This window comes from Poecile atricapillus, chromosome 21 (assembly GCF_030490865.1).
Source record: "Poecile atricapillus isolate bPoeAtr1 chromosome 21, bPoeAtr1.hap1, whole genome shotgun sequence".
Taxonomy (NCBI): domain Eukaryota; kingdom Metazoa; phylum Chordata; class Aves; order Passeriformes; family Paridae; genus Poecile; species Poecile atricapillus.
In genome coordinates, this window is record NC_081269.1 from 6739423 (window position 1) to 6766171 (window position 26749).

The following is a 26749-nucleotide window of genomic DNA, read 5'->3' on the forward strand; positions in this document are numbered from 1 at the left end:
AGAGAATTGTCTCCTTCCAATTACAGCCACCAGTATGTGCCTAATTTCCAAAGCATTAGTCTTGCTGAACAGATCATTCCAGGATCTCTAACATCAATCAGTGTGCTGGGTATCTTGTTGACATGTGTCTACGTGTTATTTTCCATTGGAACAGACAATTCTAGCTATTGACAAGCACCATTTGTCAGATAATGTTGTGGTTGTGATGTTTTGTAACTCTGCACCCCCCTTTTTAAGGCTCTGTAAGGAATTTGGTGCTTAGCTGGTGCTTTTTGCTCAGATCAGAGACAGCCCATTTGCCACTGGATGGTGCCAGCGAGAACCTCTGCAAGGAAAATTGCAAAAAATGAAGCAAAACGTTTCTGATGTGTGTGGTAGGTACCACACACGTCACTGATCCAGACTGGGATCACAGCACAGTGATTTCTGGAAGGAGAATAAAGAGTTGTAGACCCTCTGTGTCTTCCTGTGGAGTTTAATTTCCTGCTCTGAGGGCTGTTCTATGCCAAGGAGAAGCCCCTTGTGATGGAGCCATCCCTGAGCAGCTTCTTGCACACCTTCCACAAGAGTTTCAACAGTTGGGGGAAGCTTGTTTTCCTGCCTTACAGCTCACACATCCTGATTTTTGCAAGGATATGAGAGCAGGAGTGATGTTCCAGTCTGCCACAAAGTGCCATTTTTCTGCAGGGAAGTGCAAAACCCAGTTAGGGCAAGCACACCGTGGGAAGTGTAACACTTCACTTTCCTTCCATTGACACCTCCATAAAAATTCAGCCCACTTCCAAAAAGCAAGCCAGGAGGTCTTCCCCACCCAGGCAGTTTTTGGGATGTGACCAGGAGCTGGGAATGTGTGAGTCTCCCAGAGCTTTAATTTGTATCTATACATATAAACAAGCATTAACAGTGTGAGAGGCTCTCTGACTTGCATGGCTGAGGCATTTCATAGAATCATGGAATGACAGAAGGGTTTGGGTTGGAAGGGACCTTAATGTTCAATTTGTTCCATTTCCTGCCATGGTCAGGGACACCTTCCATTATCCCATGTTGCTCCAAGCCCCTTTCAACACTTCCAGGCACAGGAAAGCCACAGCCTCTCTGGGCAACCTAAGCCAGGGTCTCCCCACCCTCACAGGAAATCATTACTTTTGTAAAGTAAGAAATTTTAATGGTTTCTGGGCTGTTTTTAGAGAAGCAGAGTAAGGAGGGCTTGGAGATAGGATGTAAACAGGATGAGGGGTTGTGTTCTCTGGGGAGCACCTGTTATAGGGGCACACAGCGTGGTCATAAAAATGAGCAGCCCTGTGAAACCCTTCCATGGATGCTCTGAATCTCCCGTCTGGGAGTCTGTGCTTAATGACACATGTACCCTGCAAGTACAGAGTGCTCTTTGAAATGTCAGCACCTCTGCATTCTCAGAAGCATCTCCTGGAGCCTGGCTCCCTGGAGGAGAGCTCCCTGGAGTGCAGGAGTCTCCAGCTGGGGAGGGAACGTTCCCTCAGCATCTTCTCCGAGCCACTTCATTTTTCCTCCTCTTCTTCATTTTCACTTCACTTCAACAGCATGGCAAGCCAGAGGTTCCTGTTTCAAGCAGCAGAACGTTGTATTTCATTAACTCCATTACACACTTGGTTTAATTTCCAATTAGCTTGGGATGCTAGGGAAATAATCTGATTGCTTCGACTGGTTGGCGTTCTGGATGTGCCGAGCTTCCCTCCTGTCCCCCCAGCCCCTGCAAAGCTTTTCCGTGTGGGCTGCCAGGCAGACACACAGGTTTTCACCCACCCCCTTCCCTCCCTGGTGCTGTTTTATACCATTTGCTGTGAGCTGAAGGTTTGAGCTGCCAGAAGGAATCACTTGGAAATCGCAGTGCTCCTACCTCTGCAGCTTCCCGCGAGGTTGGGTCTGGTCTCTCTGGCTGCACAGGGAGTTTGTCTGGAGGTGGATTTAAAACTGTTGGGCTCTTGTTAAAGCTGTGAGGTAGCTCTAAGCATAGAGATTGGGCTTGTTGGTTTGGTTTTTGTTTTTTTTTAATAAGAGCCTGGGAGATTTTGGTTATCCTCATCCCTGTGACTCTTCTCCAAGAGCCTAAACTTATTGGGAAATTCCAGCCAAAAGGAGGTTTATTGTCATTCGGCTCATCTGTGCTCCAAAGGGATGTTGCTGTGGCTGCATTTGAATAATGTCATCGTGTACCCAGGGTGAACTGATTTACATCAGCAAGCCAGGGACCTGTTACTGTTATTAATTATTATTAATTCCTCAATCTGCTCTGCATTTTTATTTTCTGGGGGATTTTTTAAGCAGATCACCATTTGGTAGCTCTTAGCTTAAAGTTTGTATTCTTAATTGTGAGTCAAATGAGGCATTTTGCTGTGGATTTAACTTGGAATTTCAAACTTTAAAAGATTTTCCTGTTCATTAGCTTTTTAGACTCACATATCTGTGGCTACTGGGTTGACTTCTGTTTTTTTTCATTATTTTTGAGAACTCAAGACTACACCAGTTGCTAGTTCTATGTACTTTAAGTCTGCTTCTTCCAATCTATGGGATAAATTATACAACTGGTTGTTTTTTTATCAAAATAAAAGTGGGGCATGTTTTGAAAAGCAGAGAATACTTTGTTTTGTAAAGAAACTTGGGGATTTTTCTTCCATCAGCCTGTGAAACGTGTCTAGTTCCTTAGTCCTATACCATTTGTAATGCTTTAGCTTACTTTTATGTCACTTTTGATTGCCCAGCAATTCCATCATTTTTTATTTTAAAGAGAAAATAACTTCTTGTAACTTACCACTTTGTTCTTGCTGTTTAATGTAGTTGGACTTCATGATTTTGTGTTGGTGTGTTAAGGAAGAAATGTCAGTTAAGTGAAGACTTAAGGTTCAGCTTTGATATTGCAGATTAATTTTTTTTCTTTTGGCCAAAACCCATCTTTCTAAATATTTCCAGTGGCACTTCCATGAGTGCCAAAACACACACTGGATTAGCAGGTGATGTAATCCAGGAATTGGTATTGAATGGTTCTTTATGGACTTTTTGCCATACCTGAGTGCTAACTCTTGGTGGGGGATGCTCCAGTCCTTGAGCTGACCTGTCCCTTGGTGGGAGCAGTTGGCAGAGCAGGAGTTGTGTGCTGGAATTGTGAGTGCTGGCTTGTGCTGCTCCACGTTCCTGTTCCTGCCTGTGGCAGTGCCAGGGAAGAGGTGAGTGTGTGTGCTCCAGCCAGTGTTTGTGTTGGACTGTTTCCTGGGAGCTGTTTGCCTTTCAGCTCTGCTGGGGCTGTGTGAAAAGCCTTGAAGATGCTGATTCTTGTTGGCATAGCACAACACCATAACACATCAATATGTTCAGTGCAAATCGCCAGCAAGTCCCTTTTTTTTAATAAATATTGCTTAAAGTTTGAATTTATTCCCCACCCTTTCACTTATCCCCTTTTGCTTCATTTATGTCCTTGTCACTGTGGTGCTGAGGTGGGGACCAGCTTTAATTGTGGACTGTGGATTGTAGATCTAAGCTCCTCTGGCAGGACTGAGCTGCTCCAGATGTTTGACAACCTCTCCCAGTCCTTTTTCTAACACTCAAGGAGACCACAGCCCATGTTCCTAAGTCCATCTGGCCTTCTGCCACTTCCTCATGGATGATTTAAATGGAATTATGAGTGGATTGCCACATGGTGTCCCATCCTCACCTTTGAACTGGACATTTGCATTTTTGCTGACATGGGCCCAAAAAGATCCTGAGAGCAACAGCTCATTCACAGTTTGGTCTCTGGGTTGGAGCTGCTGTTCTCCACCCGTGGGAACAGCATCTCTGTCCATCCTTTTCCCGTGGCAAACACAGGGATAGACTCCATGGACCCTGCAAGGAAGGAAATGTGACCACAGCTGCTTGGACTTGTACTTGCCCCAGGGTTTAGGGTATCCTGGAAGTGCCCAAAAACATCTGAATATAGAACCTGGGGACATGATTTAGTGGTGGGCTTGGCAGGACTGGGTTAATGGTTGGACTCAATGATTTTGAAGTTCTTCTGCAGTCTCAGTTCTATTCTGAAATTCTCTATTAGTTGCTAATTTATCAGTTACTACAACAAGGTGCCTGAGAGTGTGAGTGCATTTGCCAGAGCTCCTGTCCCTCAGTACAGCTGACAGATCCCTTTCTCTGATGCTTTGGCTCTGTAAATTTTTTTGTCAATTCAGATTTTTTTTTCCCCAAAGTAGTTTCATTTTATAAGTGCTTTTTCATAAAGATTTTGAACTTTTCAGTGGCTTTTGTGCTTTGTCTTCACTAGTAAACTTTAAAAATACAATGATATTAAAAATCTTTCACTTCAGTTTTATGCTGTGTCACATTAACCATTCAGGAATTAGGCAAATTAAATAATGAGGAGAATAAGTAGCCTATCTTAATAAGTTCCTCATTAAAACAGTACAAGAAGACAGCAGCACTGATTGCTAATGGTTTTGGTGACAGAAGGCTCATTCAACTAATGAAATTCATAAAATCTTGGATCAAAATCCTATCTCTGACCTCTAGGTGTGAAATGCAGAACAATCAACATTACTGGGCCTGTGCAATGACTTTGGAATATATTGGTTTAATGACGAGCAGGGATGGGAACAAGGCAGGGAAAGTTCTGCTTGTGCTGTTCTTGTTTCCATTGTACTGCATCAAAAGCATCTTTAGCCATCCAAACAATCAGATGATTTTAGATAAGATTGTTTTTTTGCCTTAATCTCATAGAAAATAACACTGTAAATCTTCATCTGAGCAGGTATTTACTGGGGGGAGTTGGGCTGGACATGATGTACATTGTAAAATGTCCTGAAAATGCCTTTTCATAGGGGATTTCAGATTTGTGTGTCAAACTCAGCTTAAATCCCTTTTCCTGTTAGTTAAACAAACAAGGCTTTAGTCTCATCTTCAGATTTTCTATTTTGTCTCTATATTCTGCAACTCTTCTATTTAAAAAAAAAACCTTCATGTTTTTTGGAGTCTGTTGGAATAACTGTTGAATTTGAGTATGGAACTAAGAATTAGAAATTTATGCTGCACTCCCACTTCTGTTTGAGTCAAGCTGAACCCTGGACCTCTCTGTGTTTCCTTTCATCTGTGCTTAGAAAAGAGAAGACCTTATATAGTCCTAAATGCAGCAAGAATATTATCAGGGATGTTGTGCTGGACTCTTTGCTTTACCATGGCTCCACGAAGCCAAAGGATGTTCTGGAGACTAAAATTGAAATACAGGTTATTAACAATTTAGCAGGGGTTGCCCATTTTAAGGAAATTGTTTGTTTGTCCTCAAACTGTGTGACCTGCCAGTGCTACTGCAGAGCTGGAGGCTGCCAGGCACCTGCCAGCTCATTTCTGGGTCACTGTTAAGCCTTGTGCCATGGGGAAATTGGCAGGAGGCACACATTCCTGAATAAATAGGGTAACTGGTGGTTTGGGCACCTTGACTGTAAAGCTGAGCATCCCCTGGGCCTGGATGTGGAGGCTGTAGGGGGAGGCAGGGTGGTGGTGGTGGATGCCATCTCCAGCTCCTTCCACAGCAAAGTCTCTTGTGATGTCCTTGTCCTGGTTCCCCGTTCCTCCCAGTGAAGCTGTGGGCTCTGCAGGCTGGTTGTGAGGTTGTGAGGCTGCATCCCAGAAGGCTCAGATAACTGATGTGGCAGCTGAAACAGCTCCAGTTTGCTCCAGCACCGGATCAATCCCTGCCAACCACAGCTGCTTGGACTTGTACTTGCCCCAGAGTTTAGGACATCCTGAAAGTGCCCAAAAACATCTGAATGTGGTACCTGGGGACATGATTTAGTGGTGGGTTTGGCAGGATTGGGCTAATGGTTGAACTCAATGATTTTGTGGAGTTCTTCTCCAGTCTCAGTTCCATCTGCTGACAGGGAACTCTTCTTCCCACAGGTGGTAGCGAACGCCGTGGCCGCCCTGTCGGAGATCAGCGAGTCCCACCCCAACAGCAACCTGCTGGATCTGAACCCTCAGAACATCAACAAGCTGCTGACAGCTTTAAATGAGTGCACAGAGTGGGGGCAGATCTTCATCCTGGACTGTCTGTCCAACTACAACCCCAAGGATGACCGGGAAGCTCAGAGGTGTGGTGGCTTTTTGGTGGCATTTGGGGCCTGCTGGGGGTGTTACAGCTCTGAGAGGACTTCTGGTAACAGGACACTGTGGCAGCACAAATAAGACTTGATAAACTAGATTTAAAAACAAAGCTACTTTTGGTAGTTGGGGCTGATGCTGGAAACCTGTCCCTTCACTCTGCAGAACCATTTTTCTGTTTATCTTTTTTAGCTTTCTTAAAATTCTATTTAAAAGGCTGGTTCTTGTGGGAACTGGCACTACTAAGAAGGGATCAGCCCAAGACCAAACCTGTAACAGAGGAAACACTGTTCGGAGGATTTTCTGGTTTAAAGCAGAACTTTCCTATTTGGTTTTGCTGCTTTGAGAGGCAAGAAGCCTTTATAGGTTTGTGGGTTTCCAAAGTACTACAGGTCTGGGACTTAAATATTTTCCTAACTGAAAACTAGTCTGTGATATGATAGAAGTGAAAACAAAGGTAAGAAAATATTTTTCTTATTGCTCCAAATTCACCTTTGTGCTTTTACCTTTAGCTGCAATGACTGAACCCAAATAGAAAGACTTTAGGGTTTGGGTAGTGGGCTGCTAGTTTGTGCACTTCAAGCTTCTTCCTCATCTGTCTCCAGAATCACAAAAAGCCAGATTGTGTTCCCAAGAAAACAAGGATTCAGCCAGAAAAGTAACTTGGAACAGGGAGACTCTGAGATGATGTATTTAATGCAGCTGATGTGGGGATGGAGGGGGAGGAAGCATCACAAGCCCACATGCAAAATCCTGGCCAGGCCATTTGGAATTTGATGGGTTTCTTCATTGACTCTGTTTTTGAGGCACAAAATGCACTGTTTCTAAGAAACCTGCCAGTAGTCTTGCTGGTTTTGGTTTTTTTTTTTTTCCCTTGTGATCTGTCTGTTTCTGTGCTAGAAACCTGCAGAGATCTCCAGGGTGTGAGGCTCATGTTTTCCCAGCTGAGAGGGAGCGCTGGTGTGAACACCTGTGGGCATGTCCCAGGTTCCTCAGCTGCAATTCCTCTGAAAAGCTGTTTATCCAACCGAAGGGGCAGGAACTCCTTTTGCTCCTTTGTGTAGAGTTTATCTCCTGGAGTCTGCCTTCCTTCAGACAGCACTGGGAAAGCCACTCCTCCTTTCCAGCAAGGCTGCAGTGTCACTCCCCTGTGCATGGGGAAACTGAGGCACAGAGCTGGGACATGCAGGTGACCTTGGGCAGAGGCAGCTGGGGGTGCCCCAGCCGTTACCTGGATTTCTCTGCTCTTCACTGAGTTGTGCTGCTTCCCTTCCAGCATGGCTGAAAGCAAATCCTGCAGGGAAGGAAACTTCAGGAGGCACAGATGGGAATAAGATTGTTCTGGGTTAGCAATACGCAGGAGGGAGTGGGAAGAAACTTGACAGATGCTGTAAGAAAGACCATATGAACCCGAACTTCCTTTCTTTTTGGGATAGGCTGTTTAGGATGCTGTTTGATTACAGGATCCATTATGGTGAAGCTGAGCTTTGGGAGGCTATTTAGGTCACTCTTTCCTTGTGTATTCAGAGGAACAGAAATCTTTTTCTGTTGAAATGACAGCAATCCCCCAAGCGAGCCAGAAGCGTGTATCACCTCTGAATGGCTATATGGAGGCTAAAGTGTTTTTCCAGTAGCTGTTTTTTGTTAAAGTTATGTTTGTAAGTGACAGACAAGACCACACAAATGGAGAATACCACCAGGAAAAAGCAGGAAGTGTGGAATAGCTCCTGAGCTGACTGTGGCAGGAGAGAAGCTGTGAGAGAAGTCCCTGTTTGCTTCCTGCTGCGTTCAGGAAAGCAGGGCTTTGCTCGTTCATTGTGAACAAAACCAAATCCAAACAGTGTCTGAGAAACTGTCTTCAGCTATGTGCTGTGTCCTAAATTTAAATTTGAAGTATTTGGCACCCTGCAATCCATTTGAACCCTTTCTTGTGCCTGTGTCCCCAGCATCTGTGAGCGAGTGACCCCCCGGCTGTCTCACGCCAACTCAGCAGTGGTGCTGTCAGCAGTGAAGGTCCTGATGAAGTTCCTGGAGCTCCTTCCCAAGGACTCTGACTATTACAACATGCTGCTGAAGAAACTTGCCCCTCCTCTGGTGACCTTGCTGTCTGGAGAGCCTGAAGTTCAGTATGTTGCCCTGAGGAACATCAACTTGATAGTGCAGAAGAGGTAAAGGCTCAGGGGGTGTTACTCCTGTGTTGTCAAGAGCCATTTGGTTGTCTCAGACCTTCAGATGATTGCCACATGCACAGAATTTGTTTTAATCCAGGCTCAATCCCCTGAGAGCCAGGTTAAACAGTCTCATGACTCTGGTAGCCTGAACTGATTTCCTTTACAGCATACTTGTGATACCAGTTTCATGCAGTATTTCTTTATCTGCCTCTCTTCACCTTCTCTTTATTAGTAGTCAGAATTGCCCTGTATAAATCAAAATGGCAAATAGGAACAGTTCATAGTGACCTGCAGGATCTCACTGTGCCTGTGTTACTCTGTTCAGCACAGAAGCACCAGGCTGGTGACAGTGGCTTGGGGTTTTTCTCACCTGTTTGCTCCAACATTCCTGTTTCATTGCTGCTGATCCTTGCTGGAAAGGTGACATAGCTTGGATAGCACTTTGTGATTATATTAGGGCAGAGTTACTGTGCACTGGCATCTTGCAAGTGAAAGTGGAAATGAATTTGTAGGTTTTGCATTGAGATAAGGATGTTATTCTTTCACTGAAAATACTGTTGTTCACTGCCTGTCGTGGTTGGTTCAGCAGCTCAAGTAGAGGAAGTGGAGATGTGGCCATAGAAAGACTTGAATTATGCATTTTTGTATCTAAATAATCTTTTTATCCAGACTTCTTTCTTCAAATTGGTGTTTTCACATCCTAGGCATAAAATCAGAGTCAGAGAATGGTTGGGGTTGAAAGGGACCTTAAAGATCATCCAGTTCCAACCTCCTCTGTAGGTTTCACCTTCCAAATTACTGAGAGCCCTCTCCAGCCTGGTCTTGAACACTTTCAGGGATGGGAGTCCATGACCTCCCTGGTCTACCAGGGCAAAATGACACCATTCTGTTTCTCAGTGGATATTTGGACAGATTTTTAATGAAAAGATGCCTTTTGTTACAATAATTTGGGTTTTTTACCACCTTTGAGTGACACAACATTATGTTTCCTGCAGGCCTGAGATCCTGAAGCAGGAGATTAAGGTGTTCTTTGTGAAGTACAACGACCCCATCTATGTCAAACTGGAGAAACTGGACATCATGATCCGCCTGGCCTCCCAAGCAAACATTGCCCAGGTCAGCTGGGGCACTCCTGCTGTGCTCTGGGAGGGGAAAACCCTCCCCTGGTCCTTGTGTGAGCGTGCTTGCAGCTACTCCTGGAGTTATCCTGGCTTTTAGGCATCACTGTGCCTGGTAGAGTGCTGTGTACAGTTCTTTAATGGGAGGTGGTGGAGTTTCCCCCATAATTTAAATGTTAATAGCGTGGCATGGATGCATCGTGACCGTGAGGTGGATCTTGTTTCACAGATGACAATTCCAGGAGGAGAACTCGTGGCTCCTGTCAAATGAGTCACTGCCAGAGCTCAGGTTGGAATGAGAGGCTTGTTTCAAATGAGAGGGGTGTGCCTGTAAGGGAGGCATTCAGAAAGGCCAAACATTATTGAAGTGTGAATTTCAAGTTAGTAAAATTGTTAAAATGCTTGCACAGGCACTCTTCAGAGCTAAAAAAATCCTGCTTTTGCTTAACTTGCTTCCAGAGTGGAAATAGCACAGAGCTGAAGCTGAACTGAACTGAGATTTGCTTTACAGTGTAGATTCTTCTTGTATTTGATGTTGGTTTAATGCAGATCCTTTCCTTGGAGGAGGTGTTCTCAAGTGCATCCCTGGTCATGAGGCCTAACACTAATGCAGAATGATTAATGCCTCTGGTTAGTGCTATTATTGTCCTATCCTAATTGTCACAGAGCAATTTCATTTAATGTGACATTTTGAAGCAGCTCCTTCAGCTCTTTCCTGATGGTTTTTGGAACTGAGCAAGGTAATTCTTGCCCTTTTTGTGCTGGGGGCATGGAAAATATTTTAAAAATCAGTTTCTGTGAGAACATATTCAGAATTTTCTCTTTACTCTTGGTAGGCTCCACACCAATTTGAATTTATAATGTTCCAATAATATGTGCTGTTTGCATGAAAGGCAGTGGTGTCTGGAGGGCAGTTTGAGATCTGTAGACTAATGAATGAATCTCTCCTGCTTCTGAGGAGACATTCATAAAACAACACAAGCTTTAGCAGGAATATGTCCTGGAATGAGACCTGAGAGCAGCTTCCACCCACATCCTCCCGTGCTGCTGCTGGAGATTCTCCATCCCCGTGCCCATCCTGGACCAAGGCACCAGGATGGTTCCAGCCCAGTCCTCGGGCAGTGTTTGGGAAGCATCAGCTGCTCCAAGTGCTGAGCAACGAAGATCATCCAAGGAAATAATAAAACTTCAAAACACAGATGTCCTGTCTCCTCCTTGCAGATTTATCTGTCTGCAGTCTGGCCCTTCATGGCCTCTTTATCTTGTCATTCTTCTGAGCAATTTGCTTGGATGAGAGATTTTTCAAAGGGCTGTCTGGCTTTGTGCTGCTCCTCTCTCCCTCACCATCCATTTGTGACATCACGATTAAATCCCTGATATCATGTTTGGCATGAGAAACTGAAATAAATAGAGCTTCTGAGGGAATATAAATTACATATGGTCTTTTCTTGAAATAATTTTTTGTAAGCTAAGTGATTTAAGACAAAGCTTTTTGGTTAAAGGTCTGTAAGATCCCGGCTGATCCCGGGCTTAGCCCTTCATCGGTTTCAATTAGCAAAAACACTGAGACAAAATAATAAATCTTAGTTTTTCAAGGGGAAGTATCTTCATGCTGTTATTAATCTGTGTATAGATGTTCCAGAGTGTCCTCAAATCTCCTCTGCATCTTCTGTTTGGATTCACCAGGGATCCAAAGGTTCATCTCAGCACAGAAAAGGAGAGATCAGAAATGGTTGTCGAGAGCTTTGCATGCAGCAAATGTCTTTTCAGTGTAGGAAGGAGTAGAAACCTTTAAATTTGGCAGGGCTGATTTTTCCCCAGCTCTTGTTCAGAGGGATTGAAAATAATCAAGACCAGGCCACCTTCTGACTCTGTCCAGCCTACACCAGTTTGGATTGCACACCAGTGTAAGCAGACCAGTGGGCTTCGGAGGGTGAGGCTGATGGCAGAGTTTGGCTGGGTGTGTGTGGTAGCTGTGAAAGAGTATCCTGCTCGTCTCCTGGTGTCCAGGCAGCATCAGCTGTGAGGGTGGGCTGGTCTCTGAGTATCCCCAGGGGCTGACAGTGGTGTGGTGTCCCCACAGGTCCTGGCAGAGCTGAAGGAATACGCCACTGAGGTGGACGTCGACTTCGTGCGCAAGGCCGTGCGAGCCATCGGCCGCTGTGCCATCAAGGTGGAGGCAAGTATCTCATCCTGGAGGTTCTCTGTGGTTCCCTGTCTCCAGAAACATTGATGGGCTTTGCCAGCTCGTTTCCATGTTGCTGGAATTTCAGTGGTGGCCCTCAAGTGGCCTGGTTATGGGCAGAGCACCACGGAGCAGGGCGTGAGCTGTGAGGACATCACGGGAGGGTGGGGTGCTCCTCTCATCTTGCAGGCAGAGCAAGGCACATCATTCATCCTTGATGGAATATTTTACTCCATTTGCTTTAGTGGAATAATGACCACTTGTCCATCCAACTCCTTTAATAGCTGTGGCCTGACCTTTTGAAGGGGGAAGAAGGAGAGATTGTACAGAGAAACCCAGTATTATGAAGCATTTTGTGTCATCCCTCCCCTCCATTTCAGCAGAACAGAACACAGAGGCAGAGAATTGCAGAGATTTGAGGCACTTAAATGCAATTTATACAAACAGAGTGACTCTACTTACGTAAATCCATATAACTTGTGGCTTCATTTGGAGTGTGCTCTCTTTTTCCTCAATGCTTATGCAAACAAGTTCCCAGGAACCTTTGCAGCTATCCAAAACAAATCTGAAATGTCCTCTGCCATCCACCTTAAGTGCTCATAATAGAATATTGTTTTTTTAGTGATATCTCTGTTAATTTCCCTGTAAGTGAATCTGAAACGCCTGTCAGGAGCTCAGAAATCCTGTGAAGAGAGGGAAGATTTATGCTGTGGTGTTGGTACTTTTCAGTAAACTGATGACTGAGTGCAAAATGTCACGTAAAGTGCTCTAATTTCAGCTGAGCTCATTTAGCTTTTGCTCAAGTGTGTTCCCATGAGCATTGCCTGACAGCAGATTTAAATAATAACCTAATCATGCCTAGCTTAGTGTGGTGTCAGTGCACAGGATTCTCTTGTTTCAGCTAAACTACTGCAAGCCTGTGCACAGAGGACACCAACTTCTGTCCTCTGGAGAGAATCAACTGCCCTTTTGTGCAGCTCTCCCTTCCTTCCTTCAGCTCTCAAAGGTTTGTCACTGCTGGGGGCTGTATTTGAAGTGTGGTGCCATGGAGCAAGGGCTGCTGCTTCTATTTCATGTCTGCAGCTCAGAACACCAGAGCACTCTTTCCATGCTGCATCCAGGCAGGAGCCTGTGTGGATGGAGCCACAGCAGTGACATTAGGAAACCCTCCTGAGCATGGAAAAGGGCCACAGAGATGTTTAAAAGGAGCTGGTGACAGCCCTTTCTGCAGCAGTGCTGTGCTGGAGGGTGGGAATTCCTTTCAGTTTTCAGCAGGGACTTTCCCACTAGGATTTGTCCCTGTGTCTGTCCTAGTTGCACATGGAGGGTGGTGTGTTCCTGCAACATCAGGGTGTTTTTAGAAGTTTTTACCCTTTTCTGCCCTCTTCCCCTGCATTTTTCACCATCCCTGATACCACAACAGTCAAATTTGATAAGCAAAGGATTAGAAATAATGCCCCAGTGACCCTCTAATTGTAATTGTGCCTCTCCATTAGTCATTTCAACCTTCATTTTAGCACTGCTCCATTGGAGATGCTGCTGAGCAAGTTTCCTGCTCTGACAAGACCCAGATTTAAAGAGGGGAAATATTGAACAAGTCATCACAGTGTCCTCATCCCTAGGTTAATCCCTGTCCCCAGTGCATCTGTGTTTACTAGAGGCTGTTTACACTGTGAGTTGTGACTGATGGGAGGGCATCCTCACAGCCATCACTGTCCAACTTCCCAAAGCTCAGAAATCTGCTTTTTGACACAGGACACAGCCAGTGGGAGCTGTTGATGAATGAGGATTCACAGAGCACCTCAGCTCTGCCTTCAGGGATCCTATCTTTTGTCTAATTGTCACTCCTGGGAGAGTGAGACAGAAATACATTTGTCTTCTGAGAGGTGCACCACAAAGCAAATGTGGTTTTCCCTTTGCTCCTACTGCTGGTTTGGGATATGGGACCAACACCCACACTTAGTAGCAAGATTTTGCCCAGGCTTGAGCAGTCACATTGTTTTGGGGGATGTCAAAACATCATTTCTCATGGATAGGGCTGGATTATTGATAGCTGGGCTGAGAGTTAAATTTGGTTTATCTACAGCAAACTCTGGTGTAGCTACACTTATCTGCCTTGTGAATTGGTTTGCTCCAGTGGCAACATCACAAGAAACCATCATGTCATGCTTTGATTGTAAGGAAAACAAGCACCACTCCTGTGGGAAAAGGAAATGAAGTGGATGCAGTAAAGACAGGAATTCCTCTGGAGCAAAGGAGAAGCAGAAGGAGCCATCTTACAGGGATATTTGTCTCGTTTCCAAGAGACTCTGCCAGCAGCCTGGTTCTTAGAAATCATTGAGGCTTATGGCTGAGTGTGATATGTGCTACTTCAGTAATCTTGTGGGCTTTCATTTGGTTTCTGCAGAAAAACAAAGCAATTTTGACTTTGGTTGCTTGTCCTTCCTCACTCCAACTTGAAAGCTGTTAGAGTTGCAGCACACTTTCATCAGTTTGCAGTGTTCTGCTGTCCCCAAGGATGTCCACCTTCAAAAGGCAGTGTTTACAAAGGATGGGGTGAGCTGAGATCAGTTTTGTTAGAGGGACTGCTCTTCTGGGCATGTGCCCACCACTGCTCACTTTCCAAGGGACTCTTTGGCTAAAAATCATTACTGTGTATTTCAAAGTGGATGTTGTGCTTTTCCTGGAAAAAAAAAATCATGCTTCAAAGTGTCTAAAGAGAAGAAAACTAAACTTTAATTTGCTTTTCTTTGAATTGTACAGCTCTTAAAGCTCTGTTAGTTGTAGGCTCTGACAGGGCTGCACTGCTTGTTGCCAGCAGTGACTGGTGCTGTCGATTCTGTAGAATGGGTGTGGGACAGATTTACCCCCATCATGTCACTTGTTAAAATATCAGAGGAAAGTTATTGAGATGGAGAGGTGAAATTTGAAGCTCTGAAGCATCTCTCTTGCAAGGACTTCTGGAGCAGAAGGGATCAGAGCAGGACCTGGTCAGGTTGCCATTCACTGCCCCTGTAGTGCCACAGTAGCCATAAAGCTGAGCTAAGGAGCGAGAGGCATCATAAAAAAAAATATTACACCAATCACCTGCTTTTATGTGATGCCTCTCTTCACTCTGACACCAATTATATTGGATTTTTTTTCTGTTTAGTGTGAATTTCAAGGGAGAGTCTTATGACTTACTGCCAGTTTGCAAAGACAGAGCAAGTGCTGGTTTGTGGTGTCTCCTCCCTTGGCTGATCCTCATGTCAGCCTGTTTGTGCTGACAGGCCCTGTGTGAGCTACCCACGAGGGCAGGAAATTGCCAGAAGGTTTTAGTCTCTGACCCAAATTCTTGAGGTTTGTCCTTGAGATTTTTTGCCCATTGTCAAAGAACCGATTCCTGTGACTAAAATGCCATTTCACTCCTCCTCCTCCTGCCCAGCCTTTAAGTGCTCTGTAAGTTGAGGGAGCTGTTAACTCACTGAAATTGAAAAATCCACCTACATTGCTGTTGTTTGTGCCCTACAGTGTTGTCTCCAGCCTGAATCCTTTATGAGTGCTCCGAAGGCAGCGTCAGGAGCAGTCTGCTTCCCACATTAATCACCAGCTGTGTAATGAGGCTTCATGTGTGCTCTGCTAATAACCAAATCACTGCCTTTATTTGCGACTCTCTGCTGCTGAAGTTGGTTGCTCCTGTGATGTCCTGCCTCACTGTGCTGTTTGGGAATAGACCTCCCTGAATTATCTGCCTCTAACTCCTGGTTCCTGGAACATCACAGTGTCCAGTCCTTGTTATCTTGCAGTGCCTGTAAATTGAACTAATTAATGTGAAAGCTGCATTAGGAGCAGCTGAGTTTCTATTTTTAGCTGTACATTTCACGTGTTGTTAGTGACCTCACTCCAAAAATACTGAACCTGTTGCTGCTGGGAGCAAAGTTGCTGTTTCCTCCTGCCTTCTGGCTTTGCTAGAAACTTTCCTGCAGTTTCCCAGCTCTGATTACCTGGCATGGGAAGCCCCAGAGAGCTCATTCAGTGGCCTGTTCACCCCCAGGGTGGTTCAAATAGCAATGTAGGTGATGTTCTCAAGGTCTTTCATGTGGTGACCCAACTTTCTACTGGCACAGCTGCTTCTCTTACTTTCTACAGGAGCTGGAGCCAGCTGGTGTCCCCACTGTAACAAACAACCTGTTGTTACCCTGTAGTTCATTTCTGGACAGAGTTCTTAGCTCTTGTCCTCGTGTTGTCCCTCTTGGGGCCTTTTCTCATGCACATGCCGTGTTCCTCAGTGTGTGCTGCGGGAGCAGGGGTGTTTCTTCAGCTTTTTAAACGGTGTTTTTCTGCTCTCTCTAGCAATCTGCAGAGCGCTGTGTGAGCACACTGCTGGACCTCATCCAGACCAAGGTCAACTACGTGGTGCAGGAGGCCATCGTGGTCATCAGGGACATCTTCCGCAAGTACCCCAACAAGTGAGTGGAAGTAGCCTCAGGTGGTTTTGGAAGCACTTGGCTGCCATCATCAGAATAGAGCAGAACTCAGCTCACCAGGGCTCTGAAGCAAAGGTGGAAGCAGTGATCCCACTCCTAGTTTGGAAGGATTCAGTTCTTGGCTCTAGATGAGGTGTCAGCCTGGCTTGTTATTAGTTTGAATTGAAAGGTTTTCCTTCCCCACCACTCTGTATTGAAGCCCGGATCAAAAGCCAGTAAAGCTCTTGCAAGGGATGCCAGAAAGAAAATTTGGCCAAGTTTATAGCATCAGGCTATTCTGGTTTTGCTAATCTCCTCTAGAAATCCATGAAGTGTGCAAGTCCCCTCATACAGGGCTGTGAAAGTTCATGGCTCCTGTGGTCTGAGTTCCTGTCAGGTTGTGCAGAACAAAGCACTGCTGGCTTTTCCCACCGAATATTCCCTCTGGCTTGGGCAGAACTCAGCTCCTTTTGGTTCTGCAATAAGGTTTTGTCTCTCAGGCACATAACTACAGCAATGTTATTCAGCAGAGACTTCATGATCACCTAAAAAATAATATGGGACATGCCAGGCCTCCCTGGCAAATTCTGCTGTCAGTGTCAGAAATTCTGTGCTTGTGGGGATACCCACACATAGGGGTAGCTAAATTACTGTGGGATATTGTGTGGTGGACAGTAAAGACTTGGGGGGAGTGTAACACCCAGTTTAGAGTTACCAGACTGAAGCCTTCAGCAAGGCTGCAGGATCTGATTCAGACTCATAATTTGAACTGTTTAATCAAATATTCCCATTAGCAAACAGAAAAGGAGGCAGCTTTATCTTGAACTCCACATCTGTGTGGTCTTGCTGATGGATTAAACTGCAAAGACCCTGTGAGATCTCAGTCCTCAGCTAAGGGAATTAAAAAAAAATAGTTGAATGAAAATGCTGTTTGTTGTGTAGAAATACAAGACATGAATTCAGTGCAGGATTTTCTGCAGAATGATGTGGGCAGAAATGGAGTAAAACAAATCCAGTTCACCCCAGTAATCCACCTGTACTCTGACAAACCAGGTATGAGAGCATCATTGCCACTCTGTGTGAGAACCTGGATTCCCTGGATGAGCCAGATGCCAGAGCTGCCATGATTTGGATAGTGGGTGAATATGCTGAAAGAATTGACAATGCAGATGAGCTGCTGGAGAGTTTCCTGGAGGGTTTCCATGATGAAAGTACTCAGGTAGAGCTGCAGTGTACATTTTATCTGTAGTGTTTTGTGCAGTGTGTGGTGGACAGTAAATGTTTCTGCAGTGGTCAGACAATACTTGTCACTAAAAGCTTCAATATTGGTCTAAAGTAAAACTCTTGGGAATCTGCAGTTTTGCTTTGTTATTTGTGTCTCCAGAAATTCTCTTCTTTGGAGGACAAGACAGAACTGGAGGGCATTGCAGAGGTTGCATATTTCTTAGGGGAATGGCTGTACTGGGGACCAGAACTTAGATGGGGTTCATCACACACAAACCTCAGCCTGCTGCTCAGGGACTTGTCTGTGAAAGCAGCAGGCAAGAGTCTGAGTCTCATTATTCTGGGTTTCACTGGCAAAGAATAGTGTACTGCTGTGAGGAAACTGAAATATTGTATTTTATATCAGCAGAGGATGTGGAGACTTGTGAGACACTGAGTGGATGAATTTCTAATCTCTCCTGTGCCCCCCTCTCTTAGGTGCAGCTCACCCTCCTGACTGCAATAGTGAAGCTGTTCTTGAAAAAGCCTTCTGAGACACAGGAGCTGGTCCAGCAGGTCCTCAGCCTGGCCACACAGGTAAGCCAAGGTATCCAGAGCCCTGCAGACACTCTGCTGGCCTGCTGTGTGGTGTCTCCCATCTGCCAGGCCAGGCAGCTTTGCAGTAGATTGGATTCAAGAGTGTTCCCTTCTCTCCCAGAGAGAGACTATTTAAAAGCTGCTTTATGCCTGTTGCCATCTGGAATCTGCTTTCTCCTTCTTAGCTCTTGCTTTATCTGAATTCCTTCCCCATTCACTCACTAAATGGAAAGTTAGGGACAGTGTAGAATTAACAAGAAACCAAAATTCTTTCTCCTTGAAGGTGGCTTGCAGTTAAACATCTGGAGCTGTAACAGAGGCAAAGAGCCCAGCAAAGACTTTGTTCTGTGAACAGCAAAGTTTAAGCAGCGATATGAAAAGGAAAGAACTGAAGTTTGGGGTTTTTCCTTTATACTTGGATGCTGTCAACCAATGTGGCATCTTTGCTGGAGGCTGTAGCAGTGGGTTAAGATCATGGATTCATTATGCATGAGGTGCTGAGTTATGAGCTCAGATCACTGCAGGCAAGGCTGGGCTTAAGCTGGCAGACACAACTGCTGTAGCTCTAGAGGACAGAAGTGGAGATGTCCTGGTGGCAGGGGTGGGTAAGAGCTCAGCTGATCTTCTTACACTCCTTGGCTGCAATGACTGGGGTAAAGTACCCAAAAAGAGCAGCTCCTCTCCAGACCTGCTGTGTCAAGTGATAAAAATAGTCTGCCAGCTGAATGGGCTGTGATTGTTTCTGAGCAGAAAACCTGGAGTCAATCATCAGTTGGCCTTTTTCATCCTCTTTGCTGCAAGAAATCACAGCTGTGGACTTACTGCACTTAAACATTTTATTCATTCCTTTGGGGAGCTGCACTGGTCAGCAGCAACAAACCCATGACCTGCTTTTCTTGCTTCAAAACCTGCTATTAGGTAGAATATCTGAGCTGCTCTTCAGAGAGGAGTGGGCCAAGGGCACGCTGTATCATTTGCCTGAGCCAACAGAAGAAAGGTACTAAGTGCTAAAACCCACTGTGCTGAGTCACAAAACATTTAATGGCACCCTTGGAATATAGCAGGCGTCTAGTTTTTTTTTCTCTGTTTGTCACAAATGTTGATTCAGTCTGGCTTTTTGTATTTTATGTGAATAATAAGTCAATGTAGGATAACTGGCTGTAAAACACTGAAAAACCTTGTGCTTCAGGATCTGATTTCTAGGTAGAGATGGTGTTTTTCACTTGAGTGGGAGAATAATTACATGTGTGTTTCTTTCCCCAGCTTAGGTATTGTTGCACTTTGAGTGTCTCTGGGCTTGTCTGCACAGCTGCACAGACTGCAGGTGTGGTTGTAGCAGGTGCCAGCTTCATCCACTGAATAAAAATATGGTAAAAATAGCAGTGGAGCAGCTGGGGCTGGAAGAAACACAGAAATTGAGGTCTCAGACCTCTGCATCCCCATTGCTGTTGCATGGGTGGGGAGCTGAGCTAGCCAGGGTTCATTGGTGTTGCATGCAGACCCTGGAAAGGGAAGAATTGGGAGAGAAATTGGAAGGGATTTGAGCCTCTTGTTTCAGTAGATTTACCCATTTCCAGTGATTTTTTTTTGGCTGTGAGAAGAAACAGCCTTGAATCTGGAGATGCCTGCAAGTAGGAGAGTGTGGCCTTTCATGTGTGCCCTTACAGAAACCCTGCCTGATCCTGAGTGCAGAGTCTGGGAGGGATTGTTAAGGGTGTAAAGAGTCCACAATTCTACCATCAAACAGAGCCAGCTCTGCAGAGATAATGTGTGAGACAACAGAGAGATTAATTTAGGACCTTACAAGCAAAATGAGCTGAGCTCAGTCTCATTCCAAGAAGAGGTTTGAGAATGTCTTGAGGCAGATGGCAGATGCAGGTTCTAACAGGGCAGCAGCAATGAGAGCACAGAGTAGAAAAATAAATGCCAAGAGAAAGGCTGGTGAGGTGTACAATATTTTGCTGGAATTATATCAGGGGGGGAAAAAAACCTCAAACATTTATCCTGTTATTCTGCTGATGTGAGGATTAAAAATCCAAGCTCTTGTTTCCATGAACAGTTCACTACAACATAAAACCACAACACCTCCCTCTCCCTAGAACATTATTCAGCAAACCATTCCCACTCACTTTGCTTCTCTGGGCAGAGCTGCTCAAAGATGAGAGAAATAATTAGCACTTCATGCAGAGGCAAAAGTATCTGCAGTAAAACAAGGGTATTATTGACAGCTGGAGAAGTGCTGAAGTACCCTAAGAGTGTGTATCATTAGCATCTCTCCATACTTCATTAGATAACTAAAAGGCAGGATAAATAAGATCTCCTTTGCAATGAAGAATATGGCTTATTAAGATGTGGCTCTGCAGCATCTTTTTTGTCCAGCAGTGCCCTTGGCTAAGTCATATTTCCAGGAATCTTGGATCATTATGCAGTATTGCGTGTCTGCTCTTAGTGTGTAACAGTCATTGCCATTCATTTTCTTTTCTCTGGACTTCTCCTAGCACTTAGTGGCAGGAAAGTTTGGAAAGCAGTTGGCAGTTCAGTGGTTTGGGGCAATTGTGGGGTGTAAATGCTGGGCTTTTTCCTTCCTAAACATCTGAGCAGGAAGCCAGACTTGTTCTCGGCTCTTATTTTTAATTTTAAGATGTTCATCTCAACAAGCAGCTTGTAACATCATTTTGAAATTAGTGGCTGCTGGTTGGTTGGGGGTTTTTAATCCAGCAGAATCACTGCTGGAAGAATAAAGTGATTACAGGCATTGGTTCACCTCAGACCCGTGAGTGATGCATTGCTTTGTCTCAGGATTCTGACAACCCAGACCTGCGGGATCGTGGCTACATCTACTGGCGCCTTCTTTCCACGGATCCAGTGACTGCCAAGGAAGTGGTGCTCTCAGAAAAGCCACTGATTTCTGAGGAGACTGATCTGATTGAGCCAACCCTGCTGGATGAGCTGATCTGCCACATTGGGTCTCTGGCTTCCGTGTACCACAAACCACCCAACGCTTTTGTGGAGGGGAGCCACGGCATCCACCGCAAGCACCTGCCAATCCACCACGGGAGGTGAGCTCAGGCAGCCCTGGGGATCACGGGCAGGGCTGGTTGTTTCTTTCTAGAAAACAGTCCAAAAGATGCCAAGATCTTTTAGAACATCCTAGTGGGATTTTATTGATAGTTTGCAGATCATTCATGGAGCCATTACAAGCAGAATGTAATTCTGGGTGTGGAGTGTCCAAATTCCTGGGTCAGAAGACACAGGAAGTGTCAAAGTTCCTGTGTGAGGAGAAGCTGTGATGTTTTTTGAGAAGACATTGGTTATAAGTGCTCTTGACATGAATTTGAGTAGAAAAGCAGAAGCTTTGGTTGACTGGTGCAAGGAGGACTAGAGTTGAGAACAGGCATCTTTCAGAAGATGATTTTGCAGGAGCTTTGCTTCAGCAGCAGCTCTGCTTTATGAGCCTGTCCCCTGGCTTGCAGTATCACTTTCCTGGAACAGGCAAGCACAGGGATCTTTCACTGCTGGAACACGAAAAGGAGAAGGATTGGTAAAACTCCCTTTCTCACTTGGTGCCTGTCAAGCAAGGGAAGTGCAAAAGCCATCAAAGCCCCATCACTGTTAGGGCTCAAAAGAAGATGGGCAGGCTGGCATGGTCTGTGTGACCTCTGTGAGGTTGGGGGGATGCTTTGGCTCACTGCCTGGTGCTTCAGTGCCTCCCTGGGATGACAGTTCTGGCAGCTCTGCAAGAGCAGGCAGTGCCTCAGCCCCAGCTGGGGCTGTGTTGCTGTTGGGCCTGTTCCCATGGCCCCTCCTTCAGGTGAACAGTTTGCTATTTGAACTAGTGGTATTAATTACAAAAATGAGTGTATTTTGCAGCAAGAGGCAGAGTAGCCAGGCTTACCTCTTAATAATATTCCCAAAGTGACATTTGGAGTGCTATTTTTTGCTGTTGCACTGATAAATCAGTGTGCGATGCTGCTTCTTTTCTATTTTCTGACACCACTTCTCTGCTATTCTTAGCAGCTAAAGCTATTTCTGTGGTGGCTGGCTTTGGGAAGCTGAGTTGTTTTCTCCCTGCCTATGAAATCGAGTCTGGCTGCGCTGACCCAGAATCAGCAAGTACAAATGTACCAGTTAGGAAAAGCGGTGGCCAGTTTCCTACCTCTCCTAATTAAAGATTTGTCTCAAAATGAGCTGGTTTTTGGTGTTACCAGCCTTCCCATACACTGTTGTTCCAGGTCACTACAGCAAATAGCATTTTAGGGGATTTAACTCAGAAAATTCAGCTTTTTGAAGGAGCAGTTGATTATCTTCTTGCCCATGCTCAGTCTGATGACCTTAAGTATTTTCTGATTTTGGCAGAACCATTGCTTGAAAAAAACCCCAAAAACAAACCTCCAGGCCTCAGTCAGCAGTGCAAGCTGGGCTCTGAGGGATGCTCAGCAGAGTGTGCTGCACACTGATCACACTGCTGCAGGGATAAGTTTTAAAATGGGTGGGCTTAGTTTAATGGCACAGCAGGGTTCTCTGATGGGAGCTCACCTCAAGAAGCCTCATTATGGAGGTTTTCTGCATCAGTTTAAGGCAAATTAAGGGTGTCCAGTGAAAGATAAGTCCAAGCAGTGAGGTGAAGTGATTTTCTGTATAGCTCCTGCACTCCAGTGACCATTCTGGTGGCTGATCCTTGTGGTGGAGACTGATGGCACTGTGAGATGGGAACGGAGAGATGTCCACAGTGAACGTGGTTTAAGAGGATCAGGCAGCACTGCCTTGAGTGATGCTTCCCTGGGTATAAACCCAGGAGGAGTTCTGGCTGGCAGAACTACATGATGGCATTTTGATTCATTTCTTTTCCATTCAGAGCACTGTAGGCCAGGTTTCTTGCAGCTCTCAGCTGATGGGAAGACCCATTGAACAGCTCACAGATGGTGAAATGTTCCTGCCTCTTCAATGAGCCCAAGTGTCACAGAGCTGCAGATGTATCCTGAGGGTGGGGGAGAAATCTGATGGCTTGGCAGTGTTTCCTCATGTGGTGGCTCCTACCACCCCTGCTCATCCATAAATCAGCTGGGAAATTTGGGAAGATATTAACAGGGCTTCTGGGAGAAGCAAGTCTGGGTGGACTTGGGCAGGAGTCTCTATTTCCCTGTTTCACAAGTGGCTGCAGGAGATTTTTTATTCTGGCTCGGGCTGTGCATCCCTTGTGACTCCAACATCTGGGAACTGCTGGAGACTGAACTCACAGGGCCAAATCTCCAGTTCCCAAGGCCAAACCCAAGACTGTAAGGGGGAAAGCTTGTGTCAAGGCTTTTTTTTTGCCCTTTTTAACCCACATATTCTTTAGGAATCTGTTTTCTTTCAAAGAAAATGCAAAGTTGTTTCTAGGAATCTCTTTAAAGAAATTTTATACAAATGGAAGTCTGGGGTTTTGCTTTTTTCAAACAAACCAACTGAGCTTTGTCTTTTCCTGATTTCTTCTTGGGCTTTGGGGCAGCAGCAGTTACACAAGACACAGAGGGATTTCTGTGTCTCCATCAGGAGAAGGATGAGTAAGTGTTGAAGGGGTGGAGTGTTAGAGGGATTATATCCTGGGAAGGAACCGAGTGGTTTGTGATGTGCCTCTCTCAGAGAGGCTGTTCCTGTTCCCAGGCTGGGGGTGGGAGTGGATCACAGTCACCACCTCTCCTCAGGAATGCTTCAGTGAGCACTTCAGCACACTCAGCACTCTCCCTGCTGAAGGCAGCAGCAGAAAGGACAGCTAATATTAGTGCTATTGGGGCTCTAAAGCTTTTAATGCAAAGAAGCTTTCAAGCCTTTCTGCTGCTGCCTGGTAACTTATTCATTCTGCACTCCTCGTGCTCCATCTTTTCCTCCTGGCACTGGGATTGGGAGCAGCTTATTCTCTGTCACCGAATCTTTCCTCTCAATAGCTGAATAAGGATAAGAGAATTTTGGCTACTCAAAATCAGAAGCTGCAGTGCTTGCAGAACAGCCCCAGGGTTAAACACCTTGTCAGGACACTAATTCCCACAGCAATTGTGTGCACTTACCTGCTGGCTGCAGTAACGTTAGCTAGAAATCATTTTATCAGTTACTGCTGGAAACAGGATATAAAATGGATTTTAATTTTCTAAAATATGAGCATTTCTGGATTTAAAGAATAAATGCATTGTAGTGACTTTTTCAGGAGCTGCAGTTATTTTTTCACCCTGTCCTTGTTATCAAATTCAGTGACAAGTGAATATAAAAGATATAAAAAGTAGCCAGACTGCATATGATGATAAATTTTGGAAGCTGTACAATGAGTGTTTCTAGACTAGTAATTAGCATGCCTGCTAACTCAGAGGAAAGGAAATTATTGATAGAAGGGAGGAATCAATTTTAGATTGAGTTTTTCAATTAGGAAAGACTGATGGACCTTGTTGCTGGTCAGGAGAAGGTGATTAATCTAGATCTGAGGGAAGTGGTGGAGTTTGCACTGGTCAGAGTAAGGGCACAAGTGTTTTATCGGTGTTAGATCTCTGAGAAGATCTGGATTATTTATTTTTCCCTGTGTTTTCATGTAATTCTCAGGGCAAATGGGCTGAAAATCATCTCTGTTGGTTTATGCTGAGGTAGGAAATGCTTATTTTCAGTTCTGTAGCCCATGTGATACCCATGGCTCTCTGTTTTAGAGGGGGTCTCTGATCCTCGGGGTGGGTAGGATTCACCCCTTGCAAGATTCCCTTTGCTGGGCTGAAAACCACATACAATGAAGGGAAAATCTTCGTGCTCAAAGTGGTGAAGAGCCACATGCCATAACCCTTCCTGCTGCAGAGCAGTGGCCACAGCACCTGCTGGGACCACCTTTTGCCTGGCTTCTGCTGCTGAGCCACCTCTTGCTGTGTTTCCCCATGCTGGCAACCTGGAACTGGACACCAGAGGTGACTGATATTTGTCTTTTCTGCTTCTTGTTCTCCCCACACAGCCCTGATGCTGGTGACAGCCCCGTGGGCACCACGACCACCACAAACCTGGAGCAGACACAGGTCATCCCTTTCCAGGGTGACCTCCTGGGGGACCTCCTCAACCTGGACCTGGGGCCCACCGTGAATGTGCCCCAAGTGTCCCCCATGCAGATTGGTGCTGTGGACCTCCTGGGAGGAGGGCTGGACAGCTTGGTAAGCAGTATATCCTCTTGAGCTGATGGGAGATAATTGGAGCTGTGCTTATCTCTGCAAAGCCTTGATCGTTTGTGCTTTTAATGCTCAGTGAGCCGAGCTCCCGGTGCTGAGTCCTGAAACTCCAGGAGGATTTAACCAGAGTTATTGTACCAACTTTCAGCAGGCTTTTCCTGCTCTGCAATGAATGCATGCTGTAGAATCCCCATGGTCAGTGGATATATTTGTTCTGTGCTTTTTCTGTCTGTAGAAGAAAACCAAAAAGTTGCTTTAAGGATGTTAAAGTGTTTCGCTGCTTTCTGTTTGAATCAGGCTCCCTTTCAAGAAGGCATTTATTCCACCCAGTTCCCAGCCCTCCTGAATTTCAGTGCTCTCAGGCTGTAACCCTGTGTCATCCCATTTGTGTATTCTCCAGAGCGTGCCATGGTTTAATATCGGTGACATTTTAATTGCAGTGAGGTCAAGAGGGAGCTCCCTGTGCAGTCATCCCTGTGCCAGAGCTGCTCACAAGGTACCTGCCCTGGCACTAACAGGGTCAGGCTCCAGTGGGAGCAATCACACCTCCCCTCTGCTCAGGGGAGGGAGCTGGGCATGAGCTGCAATGAGAAAATCACTTAGCAGGGAGGCAGCAGCAGGGAAGAGGTCAGTTCTGTGGATTCTGTGAGGATTGCTGACTGTAAGGGTCAGCCTGGGAACTGTGCCCAAGGCAGGGAGCACAACACACAGACACCCAGCTCCCTGCTGGCTTCCCCACAGGGGGAAGAAGCTCTCCTAAGTTTATCTGCACCATGTAAATCAAGTAAGACTTGTCCAGGGGACACAGCTGGGTGTTTTTCAGACTTGGAGTGGGTTTGTCTTGCTTGAGGTTTGGCTTGCGATGAGTTGGGCTGGATTATCTCTGCCTGGTTCAGGTGCACTTTCAGTTGAGTCAAGCTCTGAATAACAGAGGTAGGAGGCAGCTGGATGAACCCCAATTCAACAAATCCTTATTAGTCAAATATATATATATATTTTTAAGCTTACTAAAGCAAATGTCAAACACATTTCTAGCTCCAGTGCTTCATGGCCTAATGAGCTGGAAACAATCTGGCCCTTAATGGCACTGGCACTCCCAGAGGGCAGAGGTGCTGTATGCTCTGCACTCTCTAACCAGAGGTGTTTGGTTGGTTAGCAGGGACACTGCTCTTGCTGGGGATTAGCAAAATGGTCAAGCTGGACTTGCTGGGAAAGCAGGCAGCGAGCCCAGAGCAGTGACCTGTGCAGCCTTTCCCTGCCCTGCAAGTTGTGCCTCTAAAACTGGCAATTAAGGCATTGCAGAAGGTGGTGCTGCCTGTGATGCCACAGGATGGTTTGCACTTAAATTCCTCTCCGCTGCCTTCCAGGCCTCTCACAGTAACCCTTTGTTCTTTGTTAGTGTCACACAAATAAATGGACACAGTAGAACTAAAACTTGGTTTTGGGAGAAGAGCTGGCTCACAGCTGGCATTAATGGGCTTAATGTAGTGACCTGCTCTGCTGGTGCAGCTGTTAGTTGAAATGGTAGCAGGCTTTTACTTAATATTTTTCTCAAGCCTTAAGTACATCAGTGGGGTTATGGAGTGTGATCTGACAAAATGATCTGTCTGGATGGGGAGTAGCTGTGCCTGGGGCTGCATGGCCAGCTCTCTCTCAGCTGAGTAGATGAGGAAGCACTAAAAAAAAAAAATCTGAATCCTGGTGTGGTTTTTGAAGGTGGATATTTTCTGTTGGAGGGCTGTTCTAT

General features: G+C 45.5%; 1 protein-coding gene across 3 annotated transcripts in view; it reads left to right on the forward strand.

The window, feature by feature from the left end:
• The window catches only part of AP2B1 (adaptor related protein complex 2 subunit beta 1), a 76911-nt gene that overhangs the window by 16200 nt on the left and 33962 nt on the right, over positions 1 to 26749 (forward strand). For all 3 annotated transcript variants that reach the window (XM_058854358.1, XM_058854360.1, XM_058854359.1), the window contains exons 6-14: positions 5914 to 6104; positions 8061 to 8282; positions 9281 to 9401; positions 11487 to 11582; positions 15921 to 16036; positions 17087 to 17252; positions 17735 to 17833; positions 20633 to 20892; positions 24795 to 24987. In XM_058854358.1, coding sequence (XP_058710341.1) covers positions 5914 to 6104; positions 8061 to 8282; positions 9281 to 9401; positions 11487 to 11582; positions 15921 to 16036; positions 17087 to 17252; positions 17735 to 17833; positions 20633 to 20892; positions 24795 to 24987 — 1464 coding nt within the window. The remainder of the gene's footprint in view (positions 1 to 5913; positions 6105 to 8060; positions 8283 to 9280; positions 9402 to 11486; positions 11583 to 15920; positions 16037 to 17086; positions 17253 to 17734; positions 17834 to 20632; positions 20893 to 24794; positions 24988 to 26749) is intronic.